The 16,699-nt window shown below is 40.5% G+C and overlaps 1 protein-coding gene across 1 annotated transcript in view; it reads right to left on the bottom strand.

The window, feature by feature from the left end:
* The window catches only part of b4galnt4a (beta-1,4-N-acetyl-galactosaminyl transferase 4a), a 131,880-nt gene that overhangs the window by 55,024 nt on the left and 60,157 nt on the right, over positions 1 to 16,699 (bottom strand). The window contains 1 exon segment of the mRNA XM_040133915.1: positions 4,079 to 4,177. Coding sequence (XP_039989849.1) covers positions 4,079 to 4,177 — 99 coding nt within the window.

Here is a 16,699-nt window from a genome sequence, read left to right as displayed (position 1 = left end):
ATGATGTTCCTGGCTAAGGCACACTGTGGTATATATATTACCAGTCAGCTCGCTTTCCCCAGGGCATATAGGAGAGACAGCATTTAAGCTCACTGTTGATACGTCACAACACTGAACTGCCTTTTTACAGAGCTGATATGTTGAAATGTTAGTGGTGAATGAATGATCAAATGACACGTTACATGTGAGTTATTCCCTCTGTGGCTACCATAGGAAGGTTATTGCTTGAACACATGCTACCATTTTATGAAATATATCCAATTTCATAGGGAGTATTTAGATAATTTCTCTCTCCCTATCTCATCTTTCTCTGCCCATTGGTAATTTAGTAAAGAGTTAAGAAATGAAAGTAGGATAAGTATGTAGGTACAGCGAGGAAAAGGGGGATTTCAAAGGTACGGAGGTTCGAAAGAAGAGATTATATGGAAAAAGATAATGAGAACTCATTTCACACAGAGGAGAGCAGCAAAAAATGGAAGACAAGGTTCATATGATCTAGATTCCAGCCTCATCAACTACTGTAATGAGAGTTTGTATAATCTGCCATCTGTCCTACAATTACATGTCTTCTGTCATGCCAGGGATATAACATGTGGGGGATGGATATGGCTGCAGCGGATAGGTCGAACTGAGGTACGTGAGGCAATGCACGAAGGATGAGCAGAATTTTTTTCACCTTCTGTCACAAGCTGTCGATCACTCACCCAAACGTAACGAGAGGCCTGTACTTGAAACTGCATTTCTGCCTCCTGTTTGTCTATTTGACTGCTTAGCATTTTGGACAGACAGATAGAACGCAGACAGGCTGGGGGAACAGTGAGGAGAAACAAATATCATGCTTCGTCTTCCGCATTCTCCCCCAGTCTAGTTACTCTCACATGATACTGTGGGATGAAGGGAGGGTAGCAGACAAGAGAAGACAAAGATCTAATTCCTCCTCTAGTCTTGTCACTACATGCGTTTTTGTTTGAGGAGCCAGCTTTGACGACTGATCCCACCTGTGTCATGTGTCTGTACTGTGCCACAATATCTTCCTCTATTCCCTCGAGTGGTAATTAATAGGCTGTCCTAATCTGCAATACGGAAAGTACAGACGTACAAAGTAACACACGTACAGAGACACACACGTACTTCATCTCCATAATTGCCGGCTTTGTTTTTGGAAAAGCAAGACCACCAGACAGTTGGGCAAGTCAGTCTATATTTTAGTTTAACACTTTCTGAATAAGTTATTAACATCATTTCACATTTATAATACCTCTGGGATGATGCCTTGATTCATGTTAAATATTTGCTCACTGTGGCTTTAATGTAGAAAAGTAGCATGTAAAGAAATCCTAAAGCCCCCCTGATATCAAAGCCTACTGTGATGTAAATGTCACTAATCCCTCTTACCATCACTTTCTTTCTGCTCCTGACTAAATAAAATTGTCCATTATGCTCAAATTCTCTCTGGATCCACGTCGGCTTTGCTGCAAATGACTGTTCATCTCATCATGCCTGGCTACTGCTTGACTCCTAAAAAGTGGGCCAGATCTTTCTCTCTCTGACCTCTATCCAATGTCAATGCCCTTCACTTGCTGGTGTCCTTGACAGATATACAGAGTATGTCCACTCTATAACCACGTCTGCACCAATCCACAGCCATCTTTGGATGAGTTCACCGACCGGGGATGCTCATTAAGTCGCCAGTATTGGCTGAAAACAACCTGCTGGAGCCAAAACAGGTCAGAATCCCAGCATTTTATTAAAAGCTATTGCCTTATCCTCTGTTTCTATCTCTATCGCTCTATCGGTGCATTCATTAGAAGAAATAAAGTCAGCATCCTTTTGATCGTGCATAACAGTTTTGTGCCTGCAGCTTGTATGAATGCTTCTGGACGCCCGTGTGACCTCTGCCAGCCTGTGAACGCTGGCATATGGCACCACCCTACCTCCATCAGCCCGAGTATACACCTCTGACAGTGCCAGCTCAGTGGCCCCTCAGACCTCTGCCATCTTGGCTGTGCACCAGGAAAACAAGTTATTGCTGGTAATTAGGACACATAGCTGGTGAGGAAAGCAGAAGAGCTTCTGCACTCCATGGTTTCTGACAGAATTGGCTTAGGCTTGACATACCAGAAGTCCCAGATCAGACAATAAGAGATTTTTGAGGATACAAGTCTAGAGAGATGTACGAAAAAATTTTAAAGAATTATGCTGGCTTTGCAGAATATTCACAGAAACTAAATGACATGTTGCTTTATGAGTGGGCTGGAAATGAGTCAAAGAAATGGCATGTTGACTTCTACAAGCGAGCTTTGATGCTAGTCAAGCTTAATGCAAAATGTAGTTGGTGTGGATGTTGCAAAATTTATTTCCCTTTTGAGACTGTTTTACTTTTCTAATTAAAACCATAAATAAGAAATTATAGTTGGTCAATAAACGTACATGTCCTGTCCTGTGGTTTTTCACATACAAAAGAATAAAACACCAGGCAGAGGAAAAAACAAAACAAAAAATCAGGATGTTCATTATAAAGCGCCTCACTGTGATCAGGCCATGAAATCCATTTACATATGTGCAATTAGTCTACATGGTCCAGATTCAGATAGCTGGTTTGGCTGCCATCCTAGCTTGGCTGTTTCATATCAATGTGACTTCACATTTTCCAAGTAGCACCATCTTAAATTATGCCAAAACTATCGTCCACATTTAGATTCAGGCAACAGCTGTTTCTAGGCCACGTTAAATTAAAAAACAGATATCATTTGGGTTTGTGACAACATACAAAGCCAAAAATGACAATCCAGCAATGTCATTGCTTACTGTGCAAGAAACAAAGAAAGAAAACAGAAGAGTGTGGGTTTGTGAATGTATTTTAGTGTTATATATGAGTTCTCGGATGATTTTGTGTTTGATGTATTGTGTTGCAGAGGGAAGGCATACAGCCAAAGGTGGGCTAACTCAAGGCCGGCAAGAGAGTCTGGTGAAATAAAAAAAAACAGCTACTCTAACATTATCAGGCCCATACTGTGTTCAGCACCCCTGCGATGCCGCCTTGTGCAGAAGATTACATGCATAATGCTTTGCAGAAGCAGCAAGAAAGCTGAGTACAAGGCAGTGAATGATAGAGAATCCTCTAAAACACTATCTATGCGGTGAAACTGATCTACTTGAAAAAAACTTATGAAACAGTAACTTCTTATTATCCTTCTCATGCTGTGTGTATGAACTGCTAGATTTTTTATAGTTTGCCTAGAACTACACACTGCGCAGTAGAGATAAACTTTACCCCAGGTAGAAAATGACTAATAAATCATATTTTGTAGATTAGGCTTGTGCGCGCTCGCACACACACACACACACACACACACACACACACACACACACACACACACACACACACACACACACACAATCCTTTAATTAAACTCTGCTGAACAGGTTACAAATCTAGAGCTGCTTTCCTTATCACATGTCTTTGGCATAATTGCCACATCTGCTGCTCCCTTTGCTACAATGGGTATATAAACTACATCAGTAAGTGATCCGACAAATTAGGATGAATCACATCAATTTGTAATCTCGAGGTCATAGGTGCATTTAAGTATAATCTGCTAATGGGTTTGGGAGAAATAGTACCATCGTCACACATTAATTTATCATCGTAACCATAAGGTACATTTTGTTCTTCCAATAATAGTACCAGAGAATGACTGGATTTCTGTGACCTCATCCACTGCTCTTAAAAAGGAGAGCTGAAAAAAAAAAAAAATGGGAGTAAGACATCTGCAGCTAAATTACATTAGCTGCAGATGCAAACACTCAATAACCAAACAAGAGATGAAGGGCCATTAATAAAAACATTTCCACAAAGGTTAATCCCTGATGAAAGTCTGGTGTGTGCATGAGTGGCCTTGCAAGGTTTAGCTGGTGATGAGTTGCACAAATAGAAAAGCATCTGAGGGACCTCAACATAATAATCATTTACACTCTGAAAGATGGAAGAAAGAGGTTAAAAGCAATGAAGGAATAAGTACCAGCCTGAGAAAGAGGAAAGAAAATTATGAAAAGGAAAGAAAATAATTCGTATTACCTCTGGTTTCCACAGCAATTTCTTGTGACGCTGGCTGAGGAACTTCCGGATGTGGGTATGGTCTCTGCCATCGGCCCCTCCTGTGATTGGGTCATCATCCTTGAAGAAATACAGAAACAAGGAAACACTTATTCCTCTTTAACTACAGAGAACACAGATGAAAGGGAAAAGACAAAGTAATGGTGATTTTGAATCTAAGTGGCTAAAGTCTAAAGTCATGCAGGCATGAATACATTCATCCATCTTTGAGGTAATCTTACTCTTCTCCGTAAAATACATAATTTATATATGAGATAAAGTAGCATCATTAGCTAAAACCACAGCCCTGTCTGATTCACAGAGGCATTAAGCAGCACATACTGTGCATTACACACAACTGAGAATAACACGCACACACATATGCATATCATGAAAGAGCAGGCCAAGGAAACACAGGGTTATTTCCCCTCAAGGCTACTTTTAACACCCCATGGAATTTCTTCCTCAGCATTCACTCCTAATCTAGCGTTTGACTCACCAAAGCCCTAATCTCCAACATACTCTAACCATCCACCCTGCCGGCCAAGACTTCCTCTCCAGGGAGCCTGAACTCTCCCCCTGATCTGGGATTTAGCCTGGTGCTCCGGCCAGAGCACTGCAGGGCTCTTTCTCTGTGGTCTGCTAAGAGGCATGTTAATGTTAATGCTGTGGTGTGACGGGCAGGACAGAGCAGAAACGAGTGCAGGTTCTCGGCCAGCTATGAGGAGATAAAAGGCTACCAGTCTCCCAGAGGAGGAACTGGGTTGCAGAGCTGTTAAATGAGTGGCAAAGCATCCTCCATTTAACAGGGATGTCAAAGAGAGACATACCTCCACCGAGACGAGCTGGAGAGGTTTTCTGCACCCCTAAAACGAGGGGCTTTTGTCGAGAAGGCACCAGTGTTTGCAAGAGAATCAGGGGAGAAAAAAATTTTTTTTAGAATGTAAGAGGCGAAGAGACAGAGCTGTCGGACACCAAGGCTTTGATTACTTTTTTAACTTCCAGGGGAGGGTGATGAAGGAGAGCAGGGAAGGTAACGATGAAAAAATGTGACAACAGGCTCCCTCTCCAATCTGCCACTAGAGGAGCGCATGTTGTGTGAAAGACTCACAAACAGACTAGCTTTGTCTGACACACAAACGGTCACACACAGATCCTCTCAGTGAATGACACAGCATTCATATTGCATCAGCTGGTGTCTTGCGTGAAACAAAGACAGCAGAAGAACAAAAGTATGAAACAGGGCTTAGCAGTCAGTAAAATATGAAGCTACGAAGCATCGTGAATTGTTTGAAAACTAGGGAACCAGATTTTTTTTTTTCTTCGGAAGCACATTGCATTAGAAAAAAATTTTTTTTTTAGAGACCTTACTCATAATTAGGAGATCCGGATCTCCTAATTATGAGAAAAGGTTAAGGTGGTTATCAATGATGGCCATTTTGAGAAGACAGAGGCATTATGACGTTACCTGATTTAATTGTCTGTCCTATATAGGCTATCTCATCTGTATGTAATATGAGCTTTCAACAAAGTATTTTGGAAAATGTCAAGCTAAACATCAAAAGTCTACATTTTGGTGAAAAAAAACTGTAAACTTTTACAAGAAACAATGTTCCCATGGATACAGTGAGTGACACTGATGGCTGCACCATGAGCACCGTTTTTTAGCCTGTATTTGTTTACATTTTGGAAAATGAAGTACGCCGAATTACAGTTCCTTTTTTCTATGTACCATTGAACTATCGGTGAATCACTGATACTGAAAAAAAATTTAAAAACCTGTGGATTCTCAAGCAAGTTCTGAAGTCCAAGTTCCTGCCCCATCAGTCTATTGTACATTATCTAATAAATAGGAAATCCGGATTTCGTATTATAATTATGAGATCTTTTCTCGTTATTATGAGATAGTAAGTCATAATTATAGAGGAGGTCTCCATTTTTTTTTCTTTTGTGAATGCACTGCACTTCCATAGATTTTAACACCTGCAGTAAAACATTTTTACACATTTGCTGAAAAGCTTGTGTAATGCTGCAGCCTAAATGTTTTGTCTGTTATATGCATCTGCATGAGTACCATATTATAAACAAAGCTATATTGAAAAACTAAGGTAATTGTTGGTTCTTTATTGCACAATCTTCAAAAAAGCCACTATTTTATTCTAACTTCCAGGTTCAAGACTTATCAGTACAGTAAGACTATTTAACAGACTCACGTTTAAGTGTGAACAGTTTTCACATTACTCCATATTTTGACCTATTTCTAGAATATCCAGTGCTCGTAAAGTTTGTACGCACTTACCTAAAATTGAGTAAAACATCTTTATAAAGTTTCAGTTCTGCAGTCCATCCTCTTTTTGCACTCATTAGCACTTTGCATTACTGAGCGTTTCTTTATGGTGAGGTGTTGTTTTTATTTATTTATTTTTTCAAATCTCTTTTTTGTTAGTATTGCTATCACTTCTAGTAAAATTGACACCTTGGATTGTCACTTTAACATTGGTGCTTAGTGCTTACTGTGAGCAAACCAATAGCCAAAAGATTTTTTGTTCCTGTCTGTGACAGGCAGTTACTTTGCCAGCTAATCAGCTTTCTCTATTAGAACAGGTGCAATGACTGTTTGAATGAAGATGAGAGATAATCCATGTAGCTAAAGGACTTTTTGATGTGCAGTTACTGATTGTAATTTAAAAAGGCAGTGTTTTAGAAATAATATGTTGTCGCTCCTAAAAGACCAAACTCTAAATCACTGCTCGAGTTTGGACTGTAATTCACACGGACTTCACACCACTTTCCTACACTTTCCTAAAGCGCTGCCTCAGCTCGATCCAAGTCAAAGTCTGCCTATCGATGCAATACTAAAAGGTACAGTTAAACTCATTGACCTGAGGTTGGACTACATCCTTCATAAGCTTTATCTCTTTTATTCTATCGTGTGTATTGACTGAAGATGCTTTCATTACTTACAGATTCAGAGTTACAATCTCTAGCTTAAATGCAGATCTACATTTTTCTGGCACTGGGCCCGGAACTGTGTTGTCATGTTCCACTGATAATTAAAGTTAATGCTAAGGGGCCTGTCAAACAGCCTTATGTATTAAACATTGCATCAAGGCAAAACAGGGAATATCAATCACACTGATGAGACTGCCTATTTATTATATGTTTACATTTTATTTATTTATTTGCCTTGTTGACTTTCACTCAAAAACAATAACAAATGGTCTATAACAATATGGGCATTTGTCTGCTATGGGAGCAATGCATCAGAGACAGAAAGAGTGAGGGACAGTGGCAATTAATTAAAGATAAACTAAGCTGTTTCATGTGTGAACACGCACGGCAGAGTTGTTAATCACAAAAAGATTGATTGATAGATTGGCTGTCCGATTAGTGAGCTTGTGTCACTGACATCCATCCATCCCACCAGTCAAACGTCTTGCTGTAGTGGGTGCTAGCCTCCCAGTTGTTTCCTTTCAGACTCCCCATGTTCATACAGCACAGCTAAAATGATGACCTTGCTGATCCTAGCCCTGAGAAACAGCTGGAGCCAGTGTTCTAGAATACCAATGAGTTTAATTAATCTCCCTTATTAAATACAAACAAGCACCAGTCTGCAGGGAGGAGAGAGGCAGTGTATGTGTGTGTGTGTGTGTGTGTGTGTGTCTGTGAGAGAGAGAGAGAAAGAGAGGAGGGGGGAGATAGAGCAGAGCTTGTTTCACAAATCTCTTTACCCACCCTCCCACCACGATAACCCCTGTGAATGAGCTCAGCTCAGACGGCTCCCAAAAGTCCACAAATCATAGTTTCTCATTTCCAGCGACCTGCAAAATGAAAGTTAATAACTACAGTGGAATAATTACATTATTCTCAATTCTTCATTCATGTTAACCACCACTGAGATTTACAGCATGTTAATTAGTCCCACCATAATAATAATATAGATGCTTCCCATTTTTCATCCTACGGTCTCGCTGAAGCAGTGGCTCCTGGTCACTGGATGCTGGATGATGTCACTGCTCATATAAATACGTATTGCAATGACTAAGCACAATGATTGATCACCAAAAACATAATCTGTGATGGGTTCCCACTCTCATCTGTGATGGCGATTTCTAAATTATGGTTATGATGTTGATTCTGTAAACACATTTTCAGAAATGTCATATTGTGCACCATACAGTGTTTGATATCAATGTGACAGTATATCATCGTGGACCAGACATTTTCAATCTGTTTGACGAGAAACAAATTAAATGAAGGGAAAATGCAGATAAGAGAAAGAGAAAATAAAGACATAAAAAATGGCAGACTAACAACAAAGAATAAGCAACATAACACACAAGAGAGATGAACATGGACAAATACAAAAGAGAGAAGAAGTGACCAACGGAGCAATAAAGAGAAAAGGAGTGACTGAAAGAAGCCCTTTGATAGGTAGTGCACAGTCGTCGTGCCAGTCTAGTCCTCAGAAATCCCTCTGGCACAGAGAAAGGCTGAAGTGACTGTGGACTGCCAGAATCCCTTATCCACCTCTGTTTAGTGAACAGACCAGGGTCAGCTTGGTTTCAGAGCAGTACCACAAAGCTCAAAGCTGTGAAGTATAACACACTAACCAGCATTGTGGCTCAGTATGTGAAGTGACTACAACTGAAAAGATGGATTTTCAGTTCAGTTCTTAGGATATATTGGATACTCTGTTTCTGTTTCTCTATATAACAGTTGTAGGGGAAAAATAACATTCTGATCCTTCAAATGCTTCTCTGAAATTTTGGTTTACGGAAATACATAATGCTTATCAAGTGCTAAATTAATCTAACTATAAATGGAGGAATCTCTGTCTGTCTGTCTGTCTGACTTTAATTCGATTTTCTGCTCATCTAATCGACTTCAAACTTTGTGGGTGTATTGAAGACCCACAAAAGTGCAGTGTTTTTTTTGGATGAGTGGTTCCTGCGAAAGCTTCCAACATTGCTTTTCTATGTGTTACCTGCCGTGAAGAAAAGGTGGAACTACACTATGAGGGCAATGCAGCACCTGGACAACTGACAACGTGCATATTCCAGGGTTTTAAGAAAGGCGGAACTCAACTGTGATGACACTTTGCACACCGTCACCCAGTCACTATCGGAGCAGAGCGGATCAGCCAGCCCCAGGGATTACACGTTTACTCTAGCATTGCTAGGGGACACAACTATGTCATGGGAGTTGTATTGCTCAGGAAGGAAGGACGTGCAGTGTTGACTGTTAAATTGTTTGGATGATGCTCACAAGAAAGCTGCAAACTGGATTAACGCAGGCCAAGCAATCAGCCCCTAAGAAAGCCTGCAATAGTAACAAAACATAGTACAATTCCGCACCTTACCCAATGTTACCTTCACAGTTGCTCTCATCTGAATTGCCAAAAACAATGTAGGAGTCTAACTCAAAAAAAGGAAACGTGAAATGAAGGTGAGCGCATTGGGCTGATTTTTATGTGATTTCTACTGAGTGGTTGAGGATAAGGAATCTTGATTGAGGAGTAATTTAAGCATTGCACTATCTTAAAGAAAAGATGAAGATGAAGGTGCAAGGACACTGTTTCACATGCTGATGTCCAAGGGTCTTTTAGTAACAAAGATAGCATTACAGGGAACAAAAAGGAAACCTGTGATTTTCAAATTGCATCTTCAGATTGCTGAGGGCAGGGAGTCGCATAAAGACAGAGATGATGTGCCTCACTTTTATTTCACTAGGTCCTACCTTGGAGCCACCAATTATGACACTTAACACAGCGAGGCAGAAAAATAACTTAATTACCCTCACAAGAGTCTTGCAGGCATTCACAAGCGTGCTTATGCAAGTCCTTGGTCATTATCAAGAGAAAAGGAGCACAACAAAGCTCACTGTGATTTTCAGAAATGTGACCCATATGCACCTAGTCCTTCACTGCCCACCAACATGCTCACCATGGCAACACAAGGCTTGCCACCACAAACCTGTATGAAAGAGTGTATATGGCATACAAGATAAAATTCATATGTTTTTATCCATGCTGTGCGGTCAATTTCATCACTCTGGCATTATTTTGTGTTTCAAAGTATATCTTGTTTTCAGAGGCCGAAAGGAGAGACAAAGAGATGTGAAGAATTGGCCTCCTTTCCGCATATTAATGAAGATTGCAACTGTGCAGTACAGTGCTGCCTTCAGTCACATTCTGTGTACTTATTCCATAGGTACATGTAGCAATTAGTGCCTACAAAGCTGTTTATTTTCGATAATATGAGATCATTTAGTAAATTTTGCAGTGAAGCCCATTGTTTTGGAAAGCTGCGAACGCTGCCAAATTAAAGGTGGCCACTTTGATATATATCTAAAACTGGCACCACAGCAAACACCTTTGGAAACTGAAATGTAATTTTTGAGTGTACACTCAAAAATTAAATGAAATGTAATTTAAAAAATTTAAAAAAAATTAAATGTGGCTGCTCCGGGTGCTGGCTAATGAATAGCATTGTCCTGCAAACCACCTCCTGGATCAGCACTCGTGAGCACTGAGAGGTTGAATAAATCTGCACCCTGATCTCACAATCAGCTGTTCTAGTCTATTTCAGTAAGCATGCAGCTTTGGGAGCCCCAGAACTTTTACAACCAAATCCCTATTCCTTTTAACAAAATGACTGGCATTCCTGAATAGAAATAGGCCCAAGTGCATTCAGTTAAAGTATTGCAGAACAAATCCCAGCCAAAAGAAAGGAGTGCAACTATTTTTGTCTCGCTGCTTGCATTATTCATGTAAGAAATTACATGCCGGTCAATGGAACAACAGTAGAAGGGCTGAGTGAGGAAGAGAGGGAGAAAAATAGGACATAAATAAGGGACGGCTGCAGTCGATAATAGGAGTGATAGAGTCAGTGGCTCCAATTCATTGGTTGAAAGATTAATGGTGCAGAGAGGAATACAGCAGGGACACAATAAGACACAAAAGAGAAGGAAGGGAGAGAGGGACGGATAGTGAGACGAAAAAGTGCAGATAGTTGAGGGAGAAAAGGGAGAGGATGAGCAATTATTATCCTGGATGGGTACTTATAGAGCACTAATTTTAATGTGATGATGATGATGTGTGTCCTAAGTGCATAGAAACATTAAGCCTGCTGGGATTGTATGTCTGTAGCCATGCGTTCATAACAACATGTACGTGTAGCATATATTCAGGTGTACGTGTATCACGGAGTGTGTAATTTATTGATTTAGGTCAGGGACAAGGTGATAGCGCTCTGTCATGATTGAATCCACATCAATACAGCAGGCATGTAAGGACAATAGCTGTGAGGAGGAGTGTAGTCTCTCTCGGGACCAATAGCGGTCCTAAGAGCGTTGTCTTTTTTATCACTTTTGAGCGCTTACGTCTCCGGTCCTCTAATTTAAAATCAAAATTCATTGTCTCTTCTCCGCTTATTAAAAATATAAATACATTTTACAAGGAGAACATGCAAAGCAGATCTATAGATAAATTTAAAAAAGTGGCTGCAGCAATGCATCAAAAATATTTCGCTGACTGACTGAAAACAGGATTTTGTGTTAGCTTGGACCGATGGACGGACAGACTTTATTGATTCTGTGAGGGAAATTGTCATGTCATGGCAGACTGGGGAAACAATAGAATTAAAATTAAAACCCCAACTTCAGAATTGCAGACCTGCAGAACCAGATACTGAACAAAAATATACAATATATACATCAGAAATAGCATTAATCAGAAATACAGTGTGCAGTTTAAGAAAGGTTGGAGTGCAATAAGAACTGTGCAGAATGGCTTTTTATAATATATACAATATAAATATGACGGTATATGCAGATAGTAATGCAGCAGCGTCTTCACCTGTCACACAAAGGTCAGCAGTTGTACAGTGTTGTGGTGAACACTGGGAATCATTTCCTGAAATGTTCTTTGTGACTGCAGAGCTTAATGACTCTGTTGCAAAATGAGCTTGGCTGTCTCTGCAGTGTGTCGTGGAGATGATTGGATTGATTGTCCATGATGGAGAGCAGTTTGTTCAGTGACCTCCTGCTCCTCATTGACTCAAAACGTCTCAAGGGTCTGACCAATGATGGTCCCGGCCTTGTGGATGAGTGTATTGATCCTGCTGGTATCTCTGGCACAGATGCTGCTGTGCCAGCAGACCACAGAACAGTAGATGGCACCTGCCACCACAGACTGGTAGAAGATCTCCAGCATCTTGCTGCATACATTGAACAATCTGAGCATCGTCAGAATGTAGATTCTGTTCATCCCCTTCCTGTACACAGTGTCAGTGTTGGTCCTCCCGCCCAGTCTGCTGTTCAAGTGGAAACCCAGGTACTTGTAGTATTCCACAACTCCTACCTCCTCAGCCATTATGATAATGGATTTGGTCACAATTATCATCCTCGTAGAGTCGACCACTATCTCCTTGGTCTTGTCCACATTTAGGAGCAGATGATTCCTGCTGCTCCACTCCACAGTTACCCACCTGTTCCCTGTACTTTGATTCCTGCGCATCTGTAACACCCCACCACCGCACAGTCATCAAAGAACTTCTGCATGGTGGAGAGAGAGAGCAGGCAAAGCTTAAACCCTCTGTTTGATAGCTTGTAATGTTTGCACTGTAATTAAAACTGTCTGAGAGGTGCCTAAGTACAGCCTCAGGAAAAATACTGTACTATACTATACTAATCTGTGGAAAGACAGCTAAAGGTGCCTTTAATTATTATAAATCCAATATTAGTAGTGCTTGAACAAGATACAGGTCAGAAAAGTAGAAAAGGAGAAATGATTGCAAGGGGGCTAAGAACAGGTGCAGAGAGTTAACACACATATCCAGCATTTGAGCTGGAATTCAGCTTTATGCCATGCTCTCCCTTTGCTGGAAGAGTGCTGCATTTTTTACTGTCTGATTAACAAAATGCATTATTCGGTACCTTTTCTATCACAGTAAGGTTTGGAGGCAAAAGAAGAATAAAGAACAAAGGTTTACCATCGATATTAGGCCTGGGTTTTCTGTCCAGGCTGATTACTACTGATGGGGTGTGACATAGGGCAGCTGGCAAACAGAACAGGCAAACAGTCAAATGCCAATCATCCTCGACCTGCTTGGTGCTCAGTCTAATCAACACTGAGCCTGCCGCAAAGAAACTGAGGTGCACACAGACAGAGATGGACACAGATACACAAACCGAAAAACAGATTGGCCACGCTCTAAGGAGACAAGTATGTTCTCGGTAACTGATTTATCTTGAGTGTGGCATTTTTCCTTAACTCTTTTTCTGAGCCCTAAGAAGGTATAGATAATGAACAGATATATGCAGAAAGGTAGATGTTATTTTTTCCCTAACTGCCCAACTTTTTTTAAACATACAATCTTATCAGCAGTGACTACAATGTGCTCAGAGTACAGCCACATATTTAAAAGCACCTGGCTGCTTTTATGTCTAAGCTTAGTACCTCCAAAGATTTAAAAAGGGTTAACTTTTTCAATAAAGACCATATGACGTCAGTCGCTTTTTTAGCAGGCAAATGCTGAAGAAACGTTTTTTCTCAGGAAGCTAATGGTTTTCCTACATTACCAACAACCATGTACCCATATAACATTTGGTTTTGTTAGTGAATGTAATAAACTAACTTAGAGCAGTGTCTTACCGGCAGTCGTAAGTACAACATTATACATACAGAGGGCCTGTGTGGCAAATCGGGCAAATTTTTAGAGCATCTGGTGAGTGTTTGCTTGTTTCGCATTACAGTTTCCTGTTTGAAAGAAATGTATTAGTAGGCTAACTAACTGATTAAAGTAACCAGCAGGTTTTGATGGAAAGTAGTAGAAGCTTATCTGAATAGAAAGTAATAGCTTCAGAAAATGTGTCCCTTGTGCCACCTCCAGGCAAAGGGTTTTAATACAACATATTTTTGTATAGCTGCTGTTTGTATGTTTGAAATTCTATTTTGCATTCTTTCTGCAGGTCTTAAAATTGCACATCAAGTCTAAAACCCTGCTGGTATTACTTTTCTTTCCTATAGATGACTCAGGGTGATGGATGTAGAACTGGTCTGAAAATGATTAACAAGACTAGGTCAAAACCTAGAATTTGGCTGGACCGCCCTTTACCTGTTTGCTTCTCTCCTACTGTCTTTGCTCACACATACAGTAATTTAATACAGCCGAATTCCCGATAAAGCTGTTCTCATTTGCGTTTTTCTGTTTCTGTTGTCAGACAACTGAGCAACTTTGAGATAGTGACTGAAACGCGGCCCATTAAGACTACATGTTAACCAGCAGTCACTTCGAAGCCATTTCCAAACCACTGCTCTGCACTGCTAAAATCCTGATTTTATAACCATGACGCCGTTTGACAAAATCACCATACACATAAGAAAAGACAATGGCTGTGCTGTGATTTCAGCTATATTTACTTGTAAAATGATCACTCAGAGAGAAGGTTAGAAGCTCATTCACGTCTATGTCAGCTGCCGTGTGGTCAATTGAATGAGATGCATAGAAAGGTGAGCCCGTGGAGGGAAGGCCTAACCTCCTGCAGGCCGGGCAATACTGGCAACTCTCACTCTACGAGAAGTAACTAAAGTTTGTTCAAAAAGTCTCTAGATTTAACGCTAGATGCTTTCTTGAGGAAAAGTCCCTAAAGGGGTCTGAAAGGTTGATAAATCTGGCGACAAAGTTAAGTTGGCAACACTGCCTTTAAATGACCCCCTGATGAGGCAATAGAAACTTTGCGCCAACAATGGGGAAACAATGGGGAAACTCCAACACTTGGCCAGCCAACCAATGGTGTAACATCCGCACAATCACGGACATTCGAGTTTATAGGGATGGCCCTGCTGTTGCAGTCCAGCCAAAAAAAGTAACAGGTCAATTTCCTGAGGTGCTTACTGTCTAAGTACTGTGATGACTAAACCCACGCTGAAGGTACTTTTCTGTCTTCATTGCATTCTCTGTGCGTAGCTACAGTATGTCTATGTGTTGATTCTGTATTTATGTTTTAAAAATGTATTCATCAAACTGTGTTTATCGCACACTGCACCCAAAACCTCAGCACATTTGTTAGTATTACATCAAAGCATAAATGTAAGATACTAAGCGACTCCCTCCTCCCACTCTACACTGAACAGCTCCCCTGACGTAAAACCATAGATGTAACATGAGGTAGCTCTCCATCCATGCCATACACACACAGCTCTACATCACATGTCTCGTTAGCGAAAGGAAATACATTAAAATGCCAAAGTGAATTATGAATGGAAGAAGGATCCAAGGAAAGGAGGTACTACTAATGACAGGAGATACTAGGAAATGTTGAGCCTTCGGTCTGGAAGTGACCCTTCATAACCTCAACCACAATCAAAAATGAATAGCAATTCACATGCGCACAGACCCATAGCCCATATACAGAGTCATACACTTTCATTTTAACACTGATCTATGTGGGTCCAATGATACATTTGAAATTATTTCCATACACATTCCCTTCCTGCTCCTAGTCCATGTCAACACAACAGTAATGGCATTGATGAAAAGAAAATACATTGGCAGATGGGCTCAAAGCTCCGAAATTACTATAAACTCAAATACACACTCGCACTCCCAAATTAATGTGTGCTGGTGGCTATATTTGTATGCCTTTCCATGTATGTGTAGATATGTGCTCAGTATACACATGCACGAACATTTACACACTTCATTATAATAAAAAACTTCAGGAGAACTTGTTGCTAATAGCAAGACCCCTAGCAGGTGGTTGCGTCTTCATTATCTGTAATCGTTGGCTCAGACAACACAGAAAGAGGACCCCGACTGCTGTTATGGAGATTGCGCAGAGATTGACTATGCTTACAATCAATACTTACATCTTCCTATCTTACCCCTACCGAATATATACACTGATAGCAACACTCTCATATAGGAGGTCTGCAGGTCCACTTCCTGCTCTGAATATGTTAAGGTCATTTATAAGGGATAACACACAGAAAGTCAGTCATTATCACAAACTAAGTTCTAACAGAGTGGCTCAACAGTCTATTACAAAGATAATATGCTGAGCTTATTAGGAGGACAAATAATGAATTAACTGAATAAATGGATGTTTTGGGGTTTTTTTTTAAATTTTTGTTTGCTTTGAAAGTAGAAAAAATACTACATATAGTATTTACATGTGTGCAGCAGAGGAAAAAATACACTTACCTCTCTGTTCTAACAAGGGCTTTTTTACGTGTCCTAACAACAGAAGCACAGCTGTAACCAATTACACTAACAATGGCTCCATGTCATTTAGGTGTCCAAGGAAACCACGGCATACCGGCATACACAATTACCAGTGCCCGTCACTGGCACACCGGCATCTAAATAGAATGGAGTCATTAGTTACACATGTATTTGACAAGTCAAAATGTCAGCTGTGAGAAAGGTCTATCGGCGAGGTTTGCCAGTGGTGTGGCTCTGCTATCAGTGTGGAGAGAAAGGGGAAAAGCGACAGGCACTGTGCAGCAGTTTCATCTGTTGTCAACTGACAATTACCACTCATGGCTATTTACCTCCCCTGCGGTGAGCAACAAGCCAACAATATGTTTTCTGAGACAAG

The sequence above is a fragment of the Xiphias gladius genome, chromosome 8, assembly GCF_016859285.1.
Source record: "Xiphias gladius isolate SHS-SW01 ecotype Sanya breed wild chromosome 8, ASM1685928v1, whole genome shotgun sequence".
In the NCBI taxonomy this organism is placed as follows: domain Eukaryota; kingdom Metazoa; phylum Chordata; class Actinopteri; order Istiophoriformes; family Xiphiidae; genus Xiphias; species Xiphias gladius.
This window is presented reverse-complemented; position numbering and strand designations above follow the sequence as displayed.